This window comes from Sphaeramia orbicularis, chromosome 11 (assembly GCF_902148855.1).
Source record: "Sphaeramia orbicularis chromosome 11, fSphaOr1.1, whole genome shotgun sequence".
Classification (NCBI taxonomy): Eukaryota; Metazoa; Chordata; class Actinopteri; order Kurtiformes; family Apogonidae; genus Sphaeramia; species Sphaeramia orbicularis.
This window is the reverse complement of record NC_043967.1, coordinates 14,578,590-14,600,880: the sequence shown is the minus strand read 5'-3', so window position 1 is coordinate 14,600,880 and position 22,291 is coordinate 14,578,590. Positions and strand designations below refer to the sequence as shown.

General features: G+C 37.1%; 2 protein-coding genes across 2 annotated transcripts in view; one reads left to right on the top strand and one right to left on the bottom strand.

Moving 5' to 3' along the window:
* Positions 1 to 1,139: 1,139 nt before the first annotated feature.
* Positions 1,140 to 5,415, top strand: LOC115428867 (BET1 homolog). Its single transcript, XM_030148092.1, has 4 exons — positions 1,140 to 1,308; positions 1,526 to 1,632; positions 1,767 to 1,823; positions 4,626 to 5,415. Exons 1-4 carry the CDS (start codon positions 1,290 to 1,292, stop codon positions 4,779 to 4,781), a joined length of 339 nt encoding a protein of 112 aa, XP_030003952.1. The 5' UTR covers positions 1,140 to 1,289; the 3' UTR covers positions 4,782 to 5,415.
* Positions 5,416 to 6,052: 637 nt separating this feature from the next.
* The window catches only part of LOC115428390 (probable acyl-CoA dehydrogenase 6), a 46,683-nt gene continuing 30,444 nt past the window's right edge, over positions 6,053 to 22,291 (bottom strand). The window contains exons 4-9 of the mRNA XM_030147418.1: positions 22,061 to 22,167; positions 20,723 to 20,890; positions 20,253 to 20,426; positions 16,896 to 17,057; positions 8,132 to 8,282; positions 6,053 to 6,307 (exon numbers count right to left, since the gene is read on the bottom strand). Of these exons, the coding sequence (XP_030003278.1) occupies positions 6,217 to 6,307; positions 8,132 to 8,282; positions 16,896 to 17,057; positions 20,253 to 20,426; positions 20,723 to 20,890; positions 22,061 to 22,167 (853 nt within the window). The 3' untranslated portion in view covers positions 6,053 to 6,216. The remainder of the gene's footprint in view (positions 6,308 to 8,131; positions 8,283 to 16,895; positions 17,058 to 20,252; positions 20,427 to 20,722; positions 20,891 to 22,060; positions 22,168 to 22,291) is intronic.

Sequence of the window (22,291 nt, the reverse complement as noted above, 5' to 3'; positions counted from 1 at the left end):
TTGCAGATTCAGGTTGTGTGTGAAGCCGCTCAGTGGACACATTTGAGTGCAGATGGGCTTTTTGATGAATGTAGTCTGTCTTTGTTAGTGGTCCTGTCACCTCATAGAGTTAATGTCTGCTGGAACCACTTACCCTGCAGACATAAGCTACAGCAAACTGCACACAAATGTAAACCCATTAGTGTAATCATGCACACATACACAAGTTCAACTGGTTCTTATACATGTCTATTCATATCAAGGTTATTATTGTTAACGAAAGCTAACGAAATGACGCAAACTAGAATTGATAAAACGTTTTCGTTAACTGAAATAAATAAAAACTATAATTAAAAGAAGAAATGATAACTAACTGGAACTGTATTGTGTGCTTATAAAAGTAACTAAAATGTATAAAAATTAAGGATTAAATTCCCTTTGTTTTCCTTTTTGTCAATGTTGGATTGATATGAGATTGATTTATTTCGCTCAAGCGATTTTAGCTGGAGGCACCGTACGGCACTTCTGGTCACTTGTCATTTAGAGTTGGCCTCTCGTCCAACAACATGGAAACTAAAGTTGGGAGAAAGCAGCGGAGTCCTGTATGGGATTTATGTGAATATGACAACAAGGAAGATAAAACATAAAAAAATAAAATAAAATAAAACTAAGCATTTAGAAAGAAAATACAAACTAATCAAATCTAGCAAACCTGCTCTAAAAACTAATTAGAGAAAAAAAGTAAAAAGTAAACAAAACTAAACTATAATGAAAAATCCAACACTATTATAACCTTGATGGTTATATGATGGTTTGTGTGTGTCATTTGAAAACTAAATATCATTTGAGAATACATAACATTGTTTTGAATGTAAAGTTTCATTTTGCAGAAGAATTGAGGGTGTTGCTCATTGTGTGTTTTTTTAATTTGTGTGTAGAGTTCTGAATATGAGGCATGCTCTCAGAAAATGTGTGTAAACAACTGAGAAAAACTAACTTGTAGACCAGTGTAATTCAACACCATGTTTTTATTTCCTGTATTTCTTGTCTTTCTTTTATTGTAGACTTTACTACACAATATTAGTTCTGCTTTTTTCTATAAATAATTCAATTTCCGTTTTGCGCAATTCTGGACTTTGGATTGTCCTCGCCGGCTTCCGTATGGTGTCGTGGCGTTTGCTGACGTTCACAGTCACTGGTTGACACAGTTAACCGGCTAACCGATACCAATTTACAGCTACGTTCGTCTGCGTTTCTTTTTCTGACAAGTGAGACACATTACTGGATAGAAACTTCTTTTATATCTCAAGATGAGGCGCGCCGGTTTGGGTAAGAAACGAACGTAAATTATGATTTTTAACATCATATTAGCTTGCTTGCTAATTAGCTAACGTTAGCTTGTGCTATGCTACTGGTTTTGTAATAAGTGTGTGCTATTTGCCTTAAATCTACTCATCCTTCAGACCTTAGGGTTATTGTACATAATGTTTATGCTGACAGAATAGTTCCCTAATGTTGTGTTATTTGTCACTGATGTTGTATAAAGGTGAAGGGAGCTCTGGAAACTACGTTGCTAGTGGTTACAGTGTGTATGAGGAAGAAAATGAGCATCTTCAGGAGGGGCTGAGAGCCAAAGTCACCGCTTTAAAAAGTGTAAGTTATCCTGTCAGTACATGCTCTGTTCAGTGTTTGACTGCTGTATATTCTAGCTAGTAAACGTGTTGTATATAGTCCTCAGGTTTAAGGTAATGGCACCTAATCTGTCATTTTATTTTTGATGTTTACAGCTGTCTATCGACATCGGAACGGAAGTAAAGTACCAAAATAAAATGCTGAATGAGATGGTGAGTTGGAAGTTTAACAATCAAGTGTAATAAATAAGTATGTAGACTCATAACTGGGGTTGGCCAAGAGAAGGTTAACATCTAGATCAAAGAATGAATTTAAAATCACCACTTGAACACTTACAGCTCTGGAAAAAAATAAGAGACCACTGCAAAATTATCACTTTCTCTGATTTTGCTATTCTATTCTATTCTATTCTATTCTATTCTATTCTATTCTATTCTATTCTATTCTAAACAAAATCATAAAGTGCTGTTTATTACTGGTGTTGGCTTCATCCAGTTTTTTTAGCCTATTGATAGCAGAGGAGTCGTGTCGTTTCAGAAAATAGTGCTTAAACCAATCACAACGTATAGAAGATTCTAATGGATGAAACCAAATGATGGCAAACAGATGAGATGGATGGACAAAGCAAAACATATGCAGACATGCTGACTCCAGTTAGACATCATCTCACTTGTATGACGTGGAGTACATATCTTGCAAATTTCAAGTCAACAAGACAATGCTTGTCAGTCTAAGCCTCATTCCTTTGCCAGTCAGTGGTGTATTGTACAGCTCTGGAATAATAATAATAACAATAATAATAATAATAATAATAATAATAATAATAATAAGAGACCACTGCAAAATAATCACTTTCTCTGATTTGACCATGTATAGGTACAGGGGTTGGACAAAATAATGGAAACACCTTCACCTCAAGATGATAATGCCCCAATCCATACAGCTAGAATTGTTAAAGAATGGCATGAGGAACATTCTAATGAAGTTGAGCATCTCGTATGGCCGGCACAGTCCCCAGACCTCAACATTATTGAGCATTTATGGTCAGTTTTAGACATTCAAGTAAGACGTCGATTTCCACCGCCATCGTCTCTAAAAGAGTTGGAGGGTATTCTAACTGAAGAATGGCTGAAAATTCCTTTGGAAACAATTCACAAGTTGTATGAATCAATACCTCGGAGAATTGAGGCTGTAATTGCCGCAAAAGGCGGACCTACACCATATTAAATTATATTTTGTTGATTTTTTAAGGTGTTTCCATTATTTTGTCCAACCCCTGTATGTGTGAGTAAAATGAACATTTTTGTTTCATTCTCTGAACTACCGACAACATTTCTCCCAAATTCCAAATAAAAATATTATTTAGAGCATGTATTTGCGGAACACAACACATGGTCAAAATAACAAAAAGATGCAGGTGTTTTCAGACCTCAAATAATGCAAAGAAAACCAGTTCATATTAATTTCTAAACAACACAATAATAATGTAACTTGAGAAAAGTTCAGACATCAATATTTGGTGGAATAACCCTGATTTTCAATGACAGCTTTCACGTGTCTTGTCTCTCCTCCATTGCTGTTGGATGACTTTATGCAGCTCCTGGTATAGAAATTCAAGAAGCTCAGTAATGTTTGATGGCTTGTGACCATTCATCTTCCTCCAGAAGTTTTCAAAGTGGGTTCAGGTCTGGAGATTGGGCTGGCCATGACAGGATCTTCATCTGGTGGTCCGTCATCCACACCTTTATTGACCTAGCTGAGTCCAGGAGCATTGTCCTGATAGAAAAACTAGTCCTCAGAGTTTGGGAGCATTGTCAGAACAGAAGTCCAGTAGTTTTCAAGAGTTATTTTTGGATTCCAATTACTTTTACAGTAGTAATAGCACTGCTGTTGCCTATTGTAAGAAGATAGTGATGAACACAGAAGTGGTGTTTATACTTCTCCTTCTTAAATAAGACATGGATCAAGTGTTTATTCAGCAGAACAAGGTGTGCTTGTGTTGGAATTCAACAGACACAGGAATGGAATGGCTGTCATACATGCAGACATGATGATTTCACAGGAAATACATTCCAGAGATTTATATGTTTTGAAAGTACATTACTTCTAGTGTCCAGCACAAATTGTACTTTTTAGAAAAGTGTTTGAAAAATACTTAGATGGCATTATATTCAGCATAAATGTATGTTGGCATTCTTTGTCCGTCAGTGCAATTCAAAGCATAACTTTGATCCTCTTCTATTGGACCTTTATTATACTTTTGATAAGTGTAAGGTCCACTCTTTTTACAGTGGTTACAAATATCTAATAAACTGAGATAAATATGTTAAAATGTATTAAATTAGTTTAAGGCATTTGACTTTGTAGATATTATATATGCAATGTTTAAACTAATAAATATGCTGGATAAACAACTGAAACTTGTAATTATTCTCCCTTGTCCATCCGTTACCAAAACACTTCATGCCCTTATATATTGAAAAAATACAAACTGTTGTACTGTTTACTGCAAAATAGACACCCTAGAGGACTGACAGTAAAGACGTTACAGTTTTATGAAAATGGGAACCACACTTTAAGGCAGGTTTTATAAAGTGGTCAAAAACACTTGTTAATTTTCTGTCCATCCGTTACTGAAGGGTTTTTACTGTTTTTAAGCCAGAAAATTAGGTTAAAACATTTTTTTTCTATCACACATCTAAAAGTGCTGATTATTCCCTGCAAAATGAGGTATCGTTCATCTTTTTACCATAAATAGTTGTGAAAAGGCAAACAAATATGTAGTAAAACTGTCCATCCACTTGGCCATCCCCAACTGCAAATGTGACAAAACCTTTTTAAGGATCAAGTGAAGGTATATGAATGATTAAACAACCTTAATGTTAAGGATTAACTCATTACTAAAGCTGTGAATTGAATGTAATGGGAGTAGTACTGAGTATTAGGCCTGATTGTTCTGTTTAAAGCCTTGTTGCCAGACTTTGGACTTTTTTTATCCCTCTTTCCCACACTAGGACACAGACTTTGACTCGACAGGTGGCCTGCTTGGTGCTACTATTGGAAGAGTGAAGCAGTTGTCCAGAGGAAGCCAAACCAAACTCCTGTGCTACATGCTGCTTTTCTGTTTTTTTGTCTTTTTTGTCTTGTACTGGTTCATCAAGCTGAGGTGATGGGAGAGAGGAGGAACCCTGCAGGACTTTGCCCTTTACCACTATATCTTCCTGCCCACTCTGTGCCATGCTGACGTTTCTCAAAATCAGACCAATGCAGTATTGATGATGATGATGATGGCTGTGCAGGTGGATGGTGACAACTGGGCAGGGTCATTATGATTAATAATTGGATAAAAGTGTCCCAACTTTCCATGTGCAGCATTCTTTGTGTACAAAGTTGAGTCATGAAGTCCATGCTAATGGGCATAGACACAGAAAAGTACCAAGGATTTCAGTTGGTCGATGACAATGTCAAGTATATGTATTCTGTATATATCTACAGCTGGAGTAGACATAGACAGTTTACTGAACATGTGATATCAGCCAAACTGACTGGATTGAGACAGAAGGCATGATATGTGTAATAACTGTAGTTTACTTGTGTCAACATTCATAACACAATATGCAGATTAGGTCTATAGGAAACAGTGAGTCTGCAAATTCAGAATCAGGTGAATCTGCGTTTATGAATGAAAGGATCCATTTCAGCATTAAGTCAACAGTACATAATAACCTCAATTGAATTCATTATTGTTTAAACTTTGTTGTAAAAATGTTTTTAATGTAAATAAACAAATTTTATGCTGATTTACCTGACCGTTCATCATGTAGTTTTTCATGCTATAGATTTTACACAAAGAATGGAGTACAAGCATTAAGGTCAAACTTAATTTTTGTTACAACAATCTCATGTTATGTTACACAACTTTAATTATGATACACATTGTTTCACCCAGTCATTTAAAAATGTATTTCTAAACAAATTTACTATAAAAGTACACAACATTAGATTACAGTGATGAAAAAAATTATTAGACCACCCCTTGTTTTCTTCAATTTCTTGTTCATTTTAATGCCTGGTACAACTAAAGGTACATTTGTTTGGACAAATATAACAACAACAATAATAGCTCATAAGAGTTTAATTTCAGTGCTGATATTTATCCATTTTCCATGTTTTCTTGATAATAAGCAAAATCACTCAAGTTCTTCCATCAATATCTATGACAGCGTACTGACAAAAACAGTGCTTTTAGGCATTCCACGTTTTCTTTTCTGTCTGTTTTAGTCACATGATACACACAAGAGTTAGTACTTGATTGCATAACCACTGTTTTTGATGACTTTTGATGGTCTAATAATTTTTTCCGTGACTAGATCTCAAATTTTTGAGGTCAGAAAAAAATCAGATGTCTGCTATATATTTTAGCAAATAGCAATTAGCAAAGGATTTCTTTATGATCACATACAGCATTGTCAAAACAAAGACAAAATGATTAAATAGCTTAATTGTTTTTGTCTTTTTACTGCTTCAATAGGACGGCTGAACTGCACTTCGGTGTTAGAGTTAAGTGTTGTGGCATCAGTCTCAGGGTAGGGGGCACCCATTACATCAGTTCTTGGGGAGTGTGTCCATGTACTTGCAGATGATTGACAGCATGACCTCATCAGCCCCTCCTCCGATAGACAATAACCTGAAATCCCTGTGGAAAAGACACCATCAGTAAAAGCACGGTCTGTTTTTCATAATGTACAGAATTACCTAAAACAATGAAATATTGGAGTTTTTGTGTTTCTTTTATGAAAACAATCTGTGCATGCTGAACAGCTGGTGGGGTGGCATTATTTGCCCCATCACTAGATGTCAGCAGAGCGTAAAATACAAGAGGAGGAACAACAGAAGAATGCACATACTCCTCACTTCATCATGTGTTGTTTATCTAATCAGTCTGATTCCAAATTATATTTAACTTCCTTGTAAAATACACTGAACACATACTTTATATATACCCTGGCCACTGGAGAGGTTTGTGTAACCATGGTAACGCTGCCTCTACATACAAATTGGGGGCCAGGTAGAATATTAGTTTGTAAGAGCTTGTGTCTGTGATGGTTAGCGCTCTGCCACAGTTTGTGGTAACGCATACATTTGTTTGTTACCCTCCCCCACCCCACCCCACCCCCGAAGGGAAGGCAAGGGGGATTGTTTCTGGTTTGTTTGTTTGTTAACACTTTAGCAGCAAAACTACTGGTTGAATTCATACCAAATTGGGTTTATAGATTACCAGTGACCCCAGAATAGATCTGACTACATTTTGGGAAAACTAGGTCAAAGTTTCAATTTTTTATGAATTTTTAAAATCTTTTTTCCCCATTTACCTATAATGGGCGAAAATTTCACATATCTGTAGCAGCAAACCTACTCGGTGAATTCATACCAAATTGGGTTTATAGATTGCCAGTGACCCAGAATAGATGTCATTACATTTTGGGAAAAGTAGGTCAAAGTTAAAACTTTTTAAGAATTTTTAACATCTTCTTTCTTCTCCCATTTACTTATAATGGGCGAAATTTCACGTCTATAAAAACCTAAATTTTGTTTCAATTTACTTCAAACTCGGCACATATATAAGGCTATACAGTGCGACAATTTCTGTCGCATTTGCTACTAAAAATCATTCTGTGCAAAGAGAAACATGCATCCACTAGCACAAGTGCGAAGGAGTTGCGCTGGTATCCTGTCTAAAATAGTGGAAAAACTAGCCTATATTACTGTGTCTTATCCTGTTCGTCAGTTATTGGAACAATGCTTCATGAGAACTGTAGTTGTAAGTGTGAACTGTCCTTCTCAATCCGAATACAAAATAACTACATTTCCGGGTAAACGTTCCTGCTTTCGCTGATGTGTGCCGGGAAAACAACGGAACTTTATACATTTTTGTTGAGTAAAATCTCTTTTGAATTATGGGACTGATTAGAATGGTTTCTTGTCAAGAAGCCCTATCTAATTCAGACCAGCACAGACTGTTCACTGATGCACATTGAAAATACATTACTGTTGATTTTTCATATTTAAAAATGTTTAAATTCATCCTGTTGTGTTCAGGAGGAGGAAAAATAAAGGTTAAAGAATCAGTTTAATTGTTGTTCAACATTGTTAGAATTTCTAATCAGTATCAAATTAATTTAGCCAAAAAAACACGTTAACTAACTGTCCAACTGTTTATTTTTCTGTGCTACTAAATTTTTTTAACTTGCTAGCACCAGCGTTACCACCTAAAAAAGTAAGAGGATAGCCCTGATATATAGAGGCAATTCATACGCTGACATCCGCACATCCATAGACATGATGACATCAGCTGGATCGCTGCCAAAATAAGCTACAATACATGCGAGGGGTGGGGTTTGTTGTGCCTGTGACCACTTGTTTGAAATGAGATAACCTGCATGCAAAGGTGTTATCGATGTGCTACTGAGGAATAAGTGGAGCCAGTGGGGATTGTTCAGGCCTATTGTTTCAGTCCCACCTGTAAACTCTGCTGACCAGGACGTCACTGGTGAAGCCCATCCCTCCCCAGTACTGGAGGCAGCTGTCGGACAACTCCCTGGCCAGACGGCCCGCTTTTAACTTAGCCATGGATGCCAGCTTGGTGACGTCGTTCCCTTTGATATAAAGTGCTGCAGGAGAAAAAAAGAAGCGTAGAAGATAAAGATCTGTCCAAAAGGATAACGATGACCTAGAAAGAATGTGAATTAGAAAACAGACTTGTGACTAACAAAAGTGGTTCTGTTTCTGCAGCTTCTTTTCTTATTTAGACCTTTTTTTCCCCACTGGTTTTGATCAAAACCTGAGGAAGTAAACATTTCTGTAAACATGTAAAGAGCTCATTCACAGGTAGCAAATACTGGAGAGGTCTGTGCAAGTTCTCATTTACCCAAGTCATCGTTCTTCTTGGTAGTTCTTCTGGGTTCAACTGGACTGGCTCAGCTCTTTTGAAAATATTTCATCTCTCATCCAAGTGAAGAACTGAAGAAGTGTCTTGGATGAGAGATGAAACATTTTCATAAGAGCTAAACTAGTCCAGTTGAACCGAGAAGAACTACCAAGAAAAAATACTGGAGAGGTTCCACCAAAGAAAACACACATACCACATTTTCATACTCTAACAGGGTTCGTACGGGTGTTCGAAACTCTTGAAAATGCTTGAATTTCAATGTTATGTTTCAAGGTCTGAAAAGTGCTTGAATTTCAGTTTAAGTGCTTGGAAGTGCTTGCAATTATAACTCTGTGATGTGATTTTATGTATTTATTTTCATGTTAACTACCAGCTTACATGGCCAGCCAAAGCTACATACAGAGAGGCGATACATTTAGAAAAATAAAACTTTATGTCAAAAAAGATAATCAGCGGGTGTTCTCAGGTCGACTCCAGGTACATTTTTATCTTAATCTTTGGCTCAATACGAGTGTGCCTGAAGAACACCAAGTGGCTTCCCTTTTTCTGGATAAAACTTTGTGTTTTCATTTCATTTCTAAACTTCTTACTATTATGAAACCGAAACTGGAATTTCAGACGTTTCTAGCAAAATAGAATTTACGTCATTTTGATAAAAAGCGGGAAAAAAAGAATCCTCAGTATATGTATTCCTGTGGATGTGTATTTTTTTTTTTATTTGAAAATTACCCTTAAAAGTGCTTGAAAAGTCCTTGAATTTGACCTTGAAAAATGTGTATGTACCCTGTGTAAACACTACAGTGACACCCGCTTGGGTTGTCTGTCACCCATTTTAGAAGAACCTGGGACTGTTTCAGTTTGCAGCTGGCCAAGACTGTGGATTTCTGAAACGATGCCATCGCTGCCTCCACTTCATATGATCTCACTCCCATTGTATTAAGTTAACAGGTGTATACAGTTTAGTCACTTCAATAATGAACAACGTTCGCTGTGTTTTGGTGACTGATCCACCTTGACAAAACAGACGCTCGGGGCCGCTGTGGGATTCATATCATTCTTCCAGAGCTGAGTCAGCGGTGGTTTTTGATACTGATATGTGAATCTTATCTTTGGTATTAAGTGCCTTTTAGGCAGCTGCACACACTGGGCTTCATTTTCCCAAACACACAAATCCCAGGCATGTAGGGTTAAAACTCCAACATTTGAGTTTTAAGCCTGTTTTGGATATGGGTGCTTCTATGAAACTGGGTTTATTTTGGTACCTGGCACTTTTCCAGCTTTTTTAGACCCAATAATACAAGAGAAATTTAAATATATTTCCCCCCATGATGTACTTAATGATGACCTCAGATAAATGTGAAAAAATTATACTCTTGCTGTGAGCCATCCTAAAATTAATGAAAAAAATATTGGGGCTAAAAATAGGACCAAAATTGGGACAGGAAAAGCTACCTTGGTGTCAGTGCATTTGATCTGAAAACATGGCTGTAAATGGTCTTATATACCACTATAAATAAAGACACTATGTTAAATGCGATGATCCTAGTGGTTTTTCTAATCCAGACATGTGGGTTTTTCATGAATCTCAGTCTCATTCCAGGTTTCGCATGTAACCCACCGTGTCAACTGGCGTTACATACAGAACCTGCCCATTTAAACACAAATAAATCGTGAGTGATTTTGCAACAGTGGTCATTTTTGTGAAACACTCTTTCTTGCAAATGCAGTTCGGTTCCCAAAACATACCTATGAGAGAATAAAAAGATATCTGGAAAAATAGTAGCACGTAATTTTCGTGTCCTTTTTACCCTGTTACATGTTGATGTTTGTATGAACACATCAAATAAAAATGTGTTTTATCTGAAAAATAGTTTCTCCTTTATCTCAGTAAATATTTCTTTTTAAAATAGACCCAAAGTGCTTCTAAACTTGCTTTAAAACATAAGTCTCCATCTGGTTTGAATTTTTAGCTCCTCTGTCCTGCTTTTAGGGACCAGTTTCGTAGAAGCACCCATTTCCATTTTCTAGAAGTGGTAAATGGTGTGTATTTGTGTTGTGCTTTTATACAATTTGCCTTTCATTCACCACTTCACACACACTGAATGATGTAAAGTGACAGCCTGCCACTGCACGAAACTAAGTAATGGGCAGGAGGAGTGAAGACTGCCAAGTGTGTGGTCAGTCCACAACCAGAGCCAGTAGGAGCAGTTTCAGCAGCAGCCGTACAACTGTGTCCGCTCCATTATATTCAATTAGTGATGGATATTTGAAACAAAAAATCCAGTCCAAAGAAATGAAGCGGCCATACACATCTGTCTTATGAATGAAGAAGTGTTGAAAGGCTGGAATAATTGAGACGGAGCCAATATTACCCAGCTAACACTAGTTTTTATGTTACTTTAATATATCACCTCTATTAGCGACAGACTTAAGGTTCAAATTCATAGATAAACATCAGAGTACTGGCATTAAGTTCAAGATGCAAGTTCTGCAATTACAATGCAATATTTATTCAGTATTTATCTAAATATAATTGGACTATTTTTATATAGACTTGGTTCATACATGTAAATACTGCTTTCATTAATACATACTTGTCACACACTGTTAATACTGTGAACTCGCATCTATTCATATTTTGTCCATTTTTATTTTTTATTCTACTTAGCGCTATTCTTATATGACTTTGTAAAACTGCAAAATTTATGTTCTGTTTTCTAATCTTATTTTTAGTTTTTGTAATTTATATTCACTCTATTCTTATTTCTGTAATACTGGTGTTTAATTAATATTGTTGCACTGACTGGAGTAGCACTCCTAATGTCATTGTACACACAATGACAATAAAGGCTATTGTATTGTGTTGTATTCTATTTTTAGCTTGTTGTGTATAGTTAACCATTAAGGCTATTATTATTTAGAAGGGGGCAGGAAATATTAATTTTTCTTCATCCTGTTCCTTTTCGAGCATGGGCGTGTTTATGTTGTTCACCTGATGATTACTGAATGTCTGCTGATGAAATGCACAACCATGAACGAAATAAAATAAATGAAATGAAATAGTGATGAACACCATAGTGGTGTTTATACTTCTCTTTCTTAAATAAGACATGGATCAGGTGTTTATTCAGTAGAATAAGGTGTGTTTGTGTTGGAATTCAACAGACACAGGAATGGAATGGCTGTCATATATGTATATATATGCTGATTTTACAGAAAAGTGCAGTGGTCTCTTAATTTTTTCCAGAGCTGAATATACCTCAGTAATGTTATGTGTATTCAGGGCAGGATTCTTATCAAGCATGTGAAGTTTAGCACATATTCAATCATGTATAGTCGAGTTACTATGACATTCTTTTCCACAGTTTAGAGTAGGGGTCAGCCACTATCCTGCATGTGTTAGCTGTATCCCTCTTCCAACACACCTGATTCAAATGATAAGCCTATCATCAAGCTCTGCAGAAGCCTGATAATGACCTTCAGATGTGCAGAAAGAGGGAAACATCTAAAACATGCAGGATAGTGGGTCTCAAGGGCCAGGGTTGGTGACCCCTGGTTTAGAGGGATGACACAGACAGATGACAGACACAAAGGAAAAAGGCGCCACTCTCTAAGAACTAACTGATGAAGTGTAGTAAGTTTGGTGGAAAATATTTAATAGTTTTCCTGTTCAGCTCCGGAAATGACACTGTGAGTCTGACACTGTGGTCTGCAGCACAGGGGCTCCACAGGGGACGGTCCTGGCCCCTCTCCTGTTCACCATTTACACAGCCGACTTCCGACACCACACAACAAGCTGCCACCTACAAAAGTTCTCGGATGACTCAGCTATTGTCGGTCTCATTAACAACAGAGATGAAAATGAGTACCGAGAACTGAACCAGAACTTTGTGGCCTGGTGCCAGCGGAACTGCCTCCAGATTAATGCTGGAAAAACAAAGGAGCTGGTAGTGGACTTTCGCCGGCACAAGGCCTCCCCTCCCTCTCCCGTGAACATCCAGGGAACAGACATTGAGATAGTGGACTCTTACAAGTACCTGGGTGTTCACCTGAACCAGAACCTGGACTGGGCTGCCAACACCCAGGCCCTTTTCAAGAAGGGCCAAAGCAGACTCCACCTACTGCAGAGACTGAGGTCCTTCGGAGTGCAGAAAGTTCTCCATAAGACCTTTTATGACTCTGTGGTTGCATCTGCCATCCTCTACAGTGTGGTCTGCTGGAGCAGCAGCATCACGGCAGCAGAGAGGAAAAGACTGAACAAACTGGTGAAGAAAGCCGGTTCGGTCCTAGGCTGCAGTCTCGATCCAGTCGAGGTGGTGGGGGACAGAAGAATGACAGCAAAGCTGTCATCAATCATGGACAATGTCTCCCACCCCCTACATGAGACTGTAAGAGCCCTGGAAAGCACCATCAGTGACCGGCTTCTTCACCCACGCTGTACAAAGGAGAGATACCACAGGTCCTTCCTTCCCTCTGCTGTCAGACTTCACAACCAGTCCTGCTCCCATTAGATCAATGCACAATGTGTAATAACAACCCTTCCTCCATTCCACTTATGTTGTATATATTCAATCCGTATTTATATATATATATATATATATATATATATATATATTTTTATATTTATAACCATTTGCACTACATCATATCGAACAATATTTGCACTCTCCTTTTAAACACTTTTTTATTCAAATTTATATGACTGTTTGTTTTTATGTGTATGTCTATGTATGTTTTTATGCTGCTGACAACACTGTGAATTTCCCCATTGTGGGATCAATAAAGGAATATCTTATCTCTTATCTTATCTTAAATAAAATGATGACTAATGGACAGAAATGCTGCCCGTAACATTTCCTCAAAGAAGGGATAAAAACTGAAGGAAAAAAAAAGAAGTCAGAATGGATTATTTCTAATATCTTTGCATTAGTAAAGCCTATTTTTGCCTGTACTGTCCTTGTGTGTACATTCATTTTATAATCATAATAATAATCATCATAATCTCACTTTTTCCCATCTATCTATCTCAAAAGTATACAAAGACAGAACAATGAGATTATATGAACAGTTATAAGTTTTTACATTTTGCTTTGTATTTGTTTTTGCTTCTTGTGACATATTTATTTACTTATTTTGGACTGGAATCGTAATTGTTTTGCATCATTTCGTCAGGTATATATTTACCTATGTTTTGTTTGTTTTGTACTTCCTAGATATGTAGTTTTGCACTTGGTTTTGTATTCATTTTGTATTATCTTTGGATGTATTTAGTTTGGTTTGTCTGACTTTATGCAGTATGACTTTATAGCTGGTTGTGTATGGCCAACCGTTAAGGCTATCATTACTTAGAAGGGGGCAGGAAATAAGATTTTCGTCATGTTCCTTTTCAGTCATGGGTGTGTACATGTTGTTCCCCTGATGATTATTGAATGTCTGCTGATGAAATGCACAACCATGAATGAAATAAATGAAATTAAATCTATTTATTTATCTGTCTGTTTAGTGTTTCTATTACAACTACTATTATTGTATTACCAATATTATTCATTTCTTTTTACTCTTTATGTTACTGAAAGAAATGATGTTTATCTATATATAACCATCATTTCTTTTACTTTTATGTCCTTTTATTTATCCCTCTACTTCACAGAAGGTATGCAAATGATATTCTTTTATTTTGTTTAAAATACAACTAGGTCAAGGCGACGTCATATAAGCCTTTCAGGTTTCCGACCTCACCTGCACATTTTTGTACCCTCCTCTCTACCAAGAGAAATATGTACATGTATTTGTTTTAGTTTATATCTGTATGTGCAAATAAAAAAAATAAATAAATACATTAGAAAAACACTCGGAGAGCGCAGACCTCTGCCAAGGCAGATCAGTGGCCCCCCCACCCCCGATCACCACCAAAATTTAATCATTTGCTCCTTGTGCCAGTATCAACATTTCCTGAAATTTTCATCCAAATTCGTCCATAACTCTTTGAGTTATCTTGCACATGGACAGACAGACCGATAGACAGACAGACAAACCAACGCTGGCGAAAACATAACCTCCTTGGCGGAGGTAAAAATCACCAGTAGATGGCTTCCTCCTCTCTAAACTCTTTACCTAACATTAATTCACTGGTATGGTCAATTGGTTCTAATCTCTTGCGAGTCTATACAAAGCTTTAGGCAGTGAAGGAGGCTGGGGAGTTTTAGGAAAGTGGAAATGGACAAAAAAGACTGCCCCAGACCTTTTTAAATGTTTGTTTTTTGCACCACAAAGTACTGAAAAGGTCTGTTCATGAACGGCCAAAGTGTTTTTTAGAAGTCAAGCAGAAACAGCATAAAAGATTTGTTTACTGAGTTGCAGTGCTGAGAAACAAATGTGAAGTAAAAGGAGTAACTGTAGTGTGTCATGGGTCAATAAGACTATGAGGTACCTTTGGTGTCCCCCAGCAGAATCCAACTGTCACCATGAACACATTGCAAAATAATGAAATTCTAGGGTTTTATTATGAATGCGAAACACTTACACATATATCAGTACTATTTTAAACCTTTTGAAATGCCATTTTATTATTTTATACAATTTTCTTTGAGGGAATGCAATATGTTTAGTGCATGTCCATTACACTGCCCTTCCAACTTTAGTGACACTGATAAGTGTTTAAATTAAAAAAAAAAAAAAAAAAAAAAATTTATACTTTTTAGATGTTGTCATTATACTTCACAGTTTTTTCCATAAAACAAGCCATTTTGATAATTTATATTTTATTTTCATAATAGTATTTAACATTCTACATGTGCCCTTTAAATTGCTGTCCACCCTGTCACTTTAGAGCACAGGTGTCAAACATACGGCCTGCGGGCCAAAACCAGCCCGCCAAAGGGTCCAATTCGGCCCCTGGGATGAATTTGTGAAATGGAAAAATTACACTGACGATACTGACAGTCAAGGATGTCAAAAGCGTTTTAGTTCAGGGGTCATATTCAGACCAATTCGATCTCAAATGGGTCAGACCAGTAAAATACTATCATAATAACCTATAAATAATGACTACTCGAAATGTATGGTTTGTTTTAGTGCAAAAAAAGTAAAATTACATGAAAATGTTTACGTTTACAAACTATTGTTTCCCAAAAAATGTGAAAAACCTGACCAAATATGAACAAAATGAAATATCTTAAGAGAAGTTAGTGTAATTTTACCAATATTCTGCCTGTTACTAAAAATGTTTTGTGTATTTGTAGATCCACTGTGATCTGTAAATTGTGTTAGTAATGAGCTGCAACATAATATCTGTATTATAAAAGGGAAGTGGACTCTGTGTGTGTGTTTGTGTGTTTCAGGCATCACACAAAATTCAGAAAGAGCTGACTGCTGCAGTTTGGACAAATGTGGTACAGCATGCGTGAATACACAACAAATATCCATGCTGGGGGACAGGGATGCTGCCCCTCAGGGTCGGGATGTGGATTTTAAACCCCCCCCCCCCCCCCCCCTTTTCACATCCCACCCTCAGTATTGACAATGATGAAGTCCAGGATCTAGAACCCATGGTTCCCACAGGTCAGCGCACCAGCTGGTAATATACATGTGTAAATGATAGACTGAGGAATAATACTATTAAAAATACATATAAAATAATATTCTTCTTTTTTCAGTTATTTAAATTTTAAGGAAACTTTGTAGATGTAAACGTTTTCATAATGTAATTTTACTTTTTTTCACTGTTATTATTGTAGTGGTCCGGCCCACTTTAGATCCTATTGGACTGAATGTGGCCCCTGAACTAAAATGAGTGTGACATCCCTGCTTTAGGGGAATCGCCACTTTAATAATCACTGATGACATCATCATCATTTTGAGTGTTTTCAATGGAGGCGGAACCATAGTCTACGAGAGCATTTAGTATTTACATTTCTAAACAGTCATCATTTTGTGTCTGTACTTAGATGTGGTCAAGCTTAGCATGTCCACCCCATCACCAAAAATGTCATTTAATATAAAACAAGTGGTCATGAAATGTTAAATTTAACCACAACTGTCCACACTGTCACTTATTTTTACAGATATTTGACAGGGTGGACATATTTGTTTCATATTTTGTGTTCTACTTGTACTTTGTTTACTTGCAAAAAATCTGTTTAAAAAGTGAGAGCTTGACCAACATACATTCCAACAGCCGGCAGTCGACACATCAAACATAGAGTTAAGTGGAAAATCTCAAGTTTTTGGTTCTTTCTGGACATTTTGAAGTCTGAAAGGCACCTTATAGTGATATTGACCCATATATTTAAAGTGGTCTCAGTGCTGGACATACATATCCATTCAGTAATCCCACCTGTAGCACGGTATATGAGGGAACGGAGCAGCTCCACCTCCGTCTGCAGCTCCGCCAGCCTGAAGTGAACTGCCTGATGGTAGAGGACCGGCAGCTTGAAGATCTTCCTCTGTCGCGTGTACTGGACGGTCTCCTGAATGATGTTGTCCATCGTTGTCAGGACTGTAGTGTAAAGGCAGAGACAGAGATTCAAGATTCAAGAACTTTATTTATCCCTGGGGGGCAATTGTTTCTGCCGCAGTAGCAATTTAACCCATAAAGACCCAGTGCCACAAATGAATTTTTCGGTAGATTGAACCTTTAAGTGATTTATCACCATTTATTATAATATTATCCTCTGTATCTTCATTCTTTTCAGTGAAAATCAGGTATTTTCCTATATTTAATTTGCTGATCATGTAGATGTTCATTAAAGCTCAGAGTAAGTTCAAAGGTTATTAAATCAGAAACGGAGAAAACTGAAGAAAAAGTGACTTTTTCAGCAAAGATATCAATAACTGAATGTATAAGCAACTGTCTCCATCCACTGTCATTTGTCAAATTCCATGGGTTTTACAGGTGAATCAATGTTGTAGAAGATGACAGTGTTTCCATGGTAACTACGGAGCCTCCGAACATCCAAACGGGTCATATGTGATGACCATGAAAAGATGACAAACTGTATTTAACACCAATTATTTACATGGATTGATAGAATTAGTGGATCAACAACTATTAAACAGTTTAGATCAGTAGATGATTTTGGTTGCCGGTGGCTGTTTGGGTCTTTACAGGTTAAAAACAACAAAAAACAGTGACAACAAGAAAAGCACTTGGAGAGCACAGACCTCCACCAAGACAGATCTGCCCCCCCCCCCCCCCACCACCGAAATTTTATCATTTCTTCCTTGTGCCAGTATCAACATTTCCTGAAAATTTCATGAAAATCCGTCCATAACTTTTTGAGTTATCTTGTGAGGTAATGACACAGCGAGACACAAGACCACAGTCACATAAAAACTGGTGGTACAATAAAAACACATACTTAAATAAAATGTAATCCAATGATAATGCGAACAGTTTCTATCCCAGAGCCGTGGCTGCTCTGAACCACAAAAAATAATCACTTGGACACTTTACCATGTAACTGCACTCTGCTGCTATAACCCAGGACAATACACTACACACTTTAACTTAAAAGACTTAACACTACAGTCATTACCGTATATTCTGCATATTTGACACGCAATTGGACTCACTTTTGTTTGTGTGTGTGTGTGTTTACACTGGATATGCAAAAACCATTTTCTTACACCCGCTTACAGTCTTTTTTACTTAATTGTTTAATACTTCAAATTTTTTCTTGAATGTATAATTGATGTGTGTATCTTTCTTGAGCACCTTACAGTTTAATTTTTAATTCTAATTCTTTATTTACATAAATATTTATATAAATACCAAATTTCTTTTTTTTTCTCTTTATATCTTCATTTCTCACTCGTATGTGTTTTTTTTTTTCTACCTGTCTTTTTCCCTGCATTTGTTTGTTATATGTTGCTGGTGCTAACTGTGAAATTTCCCCACGATGAGTCAGTGACCATTTGAAAGAGGAGTTTTCTAAGTCTTGAATGGCTGCCACAGGGGCGCCAGGGGTGATGGATTGGTCGGAAGGGGGCCCAAGACCTTGCTTTTTGGCCTGCGAGATCCCCAGACCTCACCGTGTGTGATTTTTTTTTGTTGTGGGGATATGTAACAGATCGCGGTTATGTTCCACCACTAACCTCAATGACCTTAAACATCGAATAACAACAGGGAGGAATTCTCTTATCGCATTGATGTTGTCCGTGCTGCAGGTGGTGGCTACATTGAACACTTGTAAGACAGGAAATAAAAGTTGATTGTGAGTTGAATACTTGTGACTTGGCTGGGGTTTTCTATTACTTTTCCTTTTTAAAATACTGCGTAATGAAATCGGTTGATCCTTTTTGAATAACCCTCTATTCTATTCTATTCTATTCTATTCTATTCTATTCTATTCTATTCTATAGATCAGGGGTCTCAAACTCATTTTTTTTCAGGTGCCACATTCAGTCCAATTTTATTTCCAGTGGACCGGACCAGTAAAATAATAGCATAATAACCTATAAATAATGACAACTCCAGATCTTTGTCTGTGTTTTAGTGCAAAAAAAAAAACAATTAAATTATGAAAATACTTACTTTTATAAACCATGCAAACAAAAAAGATGTGAATAACCTGAAAAAACTGAAATTTCTTAAGAAAAATAAGTGCAATTTTAACAATATTATGCCTCAACTTATCATTTAAACATGCGCATTATGGATCAGATCTACAAAGACACTAAACACTTAGTAACAGGCAGAATATTGTTAAAATTGTGCCTAATTTTCTTTAGATATTTCAGGTTCTTTGTATTTGTTCAGGTTATTCACATTTTACTGTTACAGGATAGTTTGTAAACTTAAATATTTTCATAATTTAATGTTATTTTTTGCACGAAAAGTAAGACAAAAATTTGAAGTTGTCATTATTTATAGGTGTAGTGTAATATTATTTTTTTCACATCAAACCAAGAAGAAAATATGGAGTCATTATTTCTTGCAGGTTATTATTATTTTACTTGAGATCATATTGAACCTGAACTAAAATGATGTCACAGCCTTGACTGTGGAATTTTTGCTCTTCACAAATTCATCCCCTGGTCCGCATGTTTGAGACCCCTACTATAGATGGCTGAGGGCAGGAACTTAACTTCAGAATGCTGTCGGACATGATTGATTTTGCCTTCTTTGACGCCTGGTTATTGTACAGATCTGAAAGGTATTTTTGTAGTACCAATGATTTTACTGCTGACTTTAATTATCCTGGTTAATGAGTTTTTTGTTTCAGAGGGATGCAAACCAGCAAAATGAAAGAAAAAGTGACGTCGGGTTGTGTACAAACACTCAAATTGAAAACCAACAGGGCTCGTAGTGGAGTATCACAAGCTCCATGTGGGAATCCAAGTTATCTCTGTGTTTATATGATGACGCATTAACATACCAGACCAGACAGATTAACTTATTAGTCAGATACAGTAGAAATACCAGAGCAGTTTCATTTTTATACATCACAAGTTCTGAGAAAAAAACAATGACTCTCGCTTTCTCAAACCCAAAGTAAACAGCCCCAGCAAAGTCTGTTAATATTTTGAACTACATGACCTGAACTCCCCAGTTTTTGCAAATGAAACACAAATCCCACGAAATTTAACATTTCCCGTAAAATCTGCAGGAGGCAGGGGAGATGTCAGAGTAAAAAGAGTGAGTGTTTTAATGAGAAAACAGATGTCAAAGTTTAAAGACAAGCTCACTCACCACTGGCCGCTGCCCAGAGCCTCTCTTCCTGGAACTGAATCATCTGATAGGTGAAGCCCATGCCCTCTTGGCCAATCACGTTTTTGCAGGGAACTCGGACATCGTCGAAGAACACTTCTGCTGTATCTGATGACCGCATACCCAGTTTATCAATCTTGCGGGCGATGTGTACTCCTACGGTTGAAACAACGGGAAACAAAGCCGACGTCATGATGCAGCATCGATAAAAGCACACGAGCGCCAAACAACAAACGCTATTTATAGAATAGATACAGTAACGGTAGAACGGGCCTTTTATGGTGATACCCTCTAAAAACAACAGAGAAGAAAAGCATACAGAGCCGTAAATTTGACAGATATTTGCTGGTGTATATGAATAGAGTAACTTAATGCTTATAATATTTGTCTCCAATAGAAGGCCGTCTGCTTTAGGAGGAAAAACAAGAGCATAAATAAGCAGCTGATCCTACCTGGCAGGTTCATGGGCAAACAGATGAGAGATTTGTTCCTGTGTGGTGGCCCATCGCTGGTGTTTGCCAGGAGACACATCCAGTCGGCCTGTGTGCCGGTGGTGGTCCACATCTTTCCACCATTGATCACATATTCATCCCCCTTCCTCACTGCCTTGGTCTTAATACCTGAATTATGATGTGGTGCAGGAATGAATGGAGAGGTGATTAGAAAAGTGACAGCAATGACACAGTGTTAAAATTTAATATCCCAGTGGGCAAACGGGCAAAGAAATACATTTCTGGCAAGATTTTACCGCAGACATTCATCTGTGTCTAGACTTTGTGGGTCGATTATACATATATACACACACACACACACACACAAGTTGGCAGGATGAGAAATTCATGATTTTTTTTTTTTTTACTTGTTTTAAAAGCGTGCATTTGTTGAAATGTCCACTCTGTATTTATGTTGGGTTCAAGTAACCTGAAGACTTAATGCATCTAAAAATGTCAAAAGCTCTAACCACAAAAGAACAAAAAATATTACACCCCCTTCACCACCTAATTAGTTACAGCAGTTAGAATAAGGGAAATCCATTAGTTTTATTTACTAAAGAGCTGTAATGTAACAATTACACCAATGCTAAGCTTTTAGGGAAGTTGAATTATTAGTGTAACAGTCTCTAAAGTTACACCACAGACGTTGTTGCCATCAATCCTCAAAGTTTAAGAACAAAAAATATTTGCGCTGTGTCACTTACACTTATACATTACTTAACGTATAAAATATGATACTAAATCAGGACAAAAAGTGGTATAAAATGCAATGATGTTGACCTTAACATGGTCAAATATATAAGTACACATACAGATTTGTCCATGCTGTCTATATCAGTTGGGACGGGGGTTCCTAGAGATTTCAAGTTAAGTTTAAGACTTTTTAAGACCATGAGAGACGTAAATAACTATTTCATTTCCTGCTGCCCTTGACTTTACTTTGGTGATGCTCCCATTTAGAATACAGAAGTTTAAGGTGAATTTTCCACGGCAGTTTACTACAATTTTCCAAGTGGCTTTTCTTGCACAAGCTGCACTAGCCTTCATATTCTTAGTTTCCCCAGGCTTCAACCAAGCACTGAACTAAAATCAATTATAAGATGTGTCAAAATTCCACTGAAACCCCGTGGAAAGTCTGAGGGAGACAACCATTGGCATCCACTGATTGTAGACATGGTGTGTTCCTCCCTTTAATACTTGTGTATCAACCGTGTTAGTAACAGTCTGATGTACGATGATCTGTCAGAGACTAAAGGAAATCATATGAGGATGAGGATGAATTATGAAGAGACGTACTCGACACATCAGAACCAGCACCGACTTCACTGACGCCGAGGCAGGCCACTTTGTCCCCCATGATGGAGGGAAGGAGGAATTCTTCCTTTAGCTCATGTGAACCAAACCTGTAGCAACACACACAAACAAACATGCAATTACTCTGAGACTATGTAAATCCAGGAGAATTGCCTTTGGACTACCTGTAAAAGACATTAACATTAAGTAGATGTTTTTCTATCTACTCAATGT

Coding starts and splice junctions, on each gene's coding strand:
- LOC115428867 (XM_030148092.1), top strand. Junction 1,633..1,766: donor AAGTCACCGCTTTAAAAAGT/GTAAGTTATCCT, acceptor TGATGTTTACAG/CTGTCTATCGACATCGGAAC. Junction 1,824..4,625: donor ATAAAATGCTGAATGAGATG/GTGAGTTGGAAG, acceptor TTCCCACACTAG/GACACAGACTTTGACTCGAC.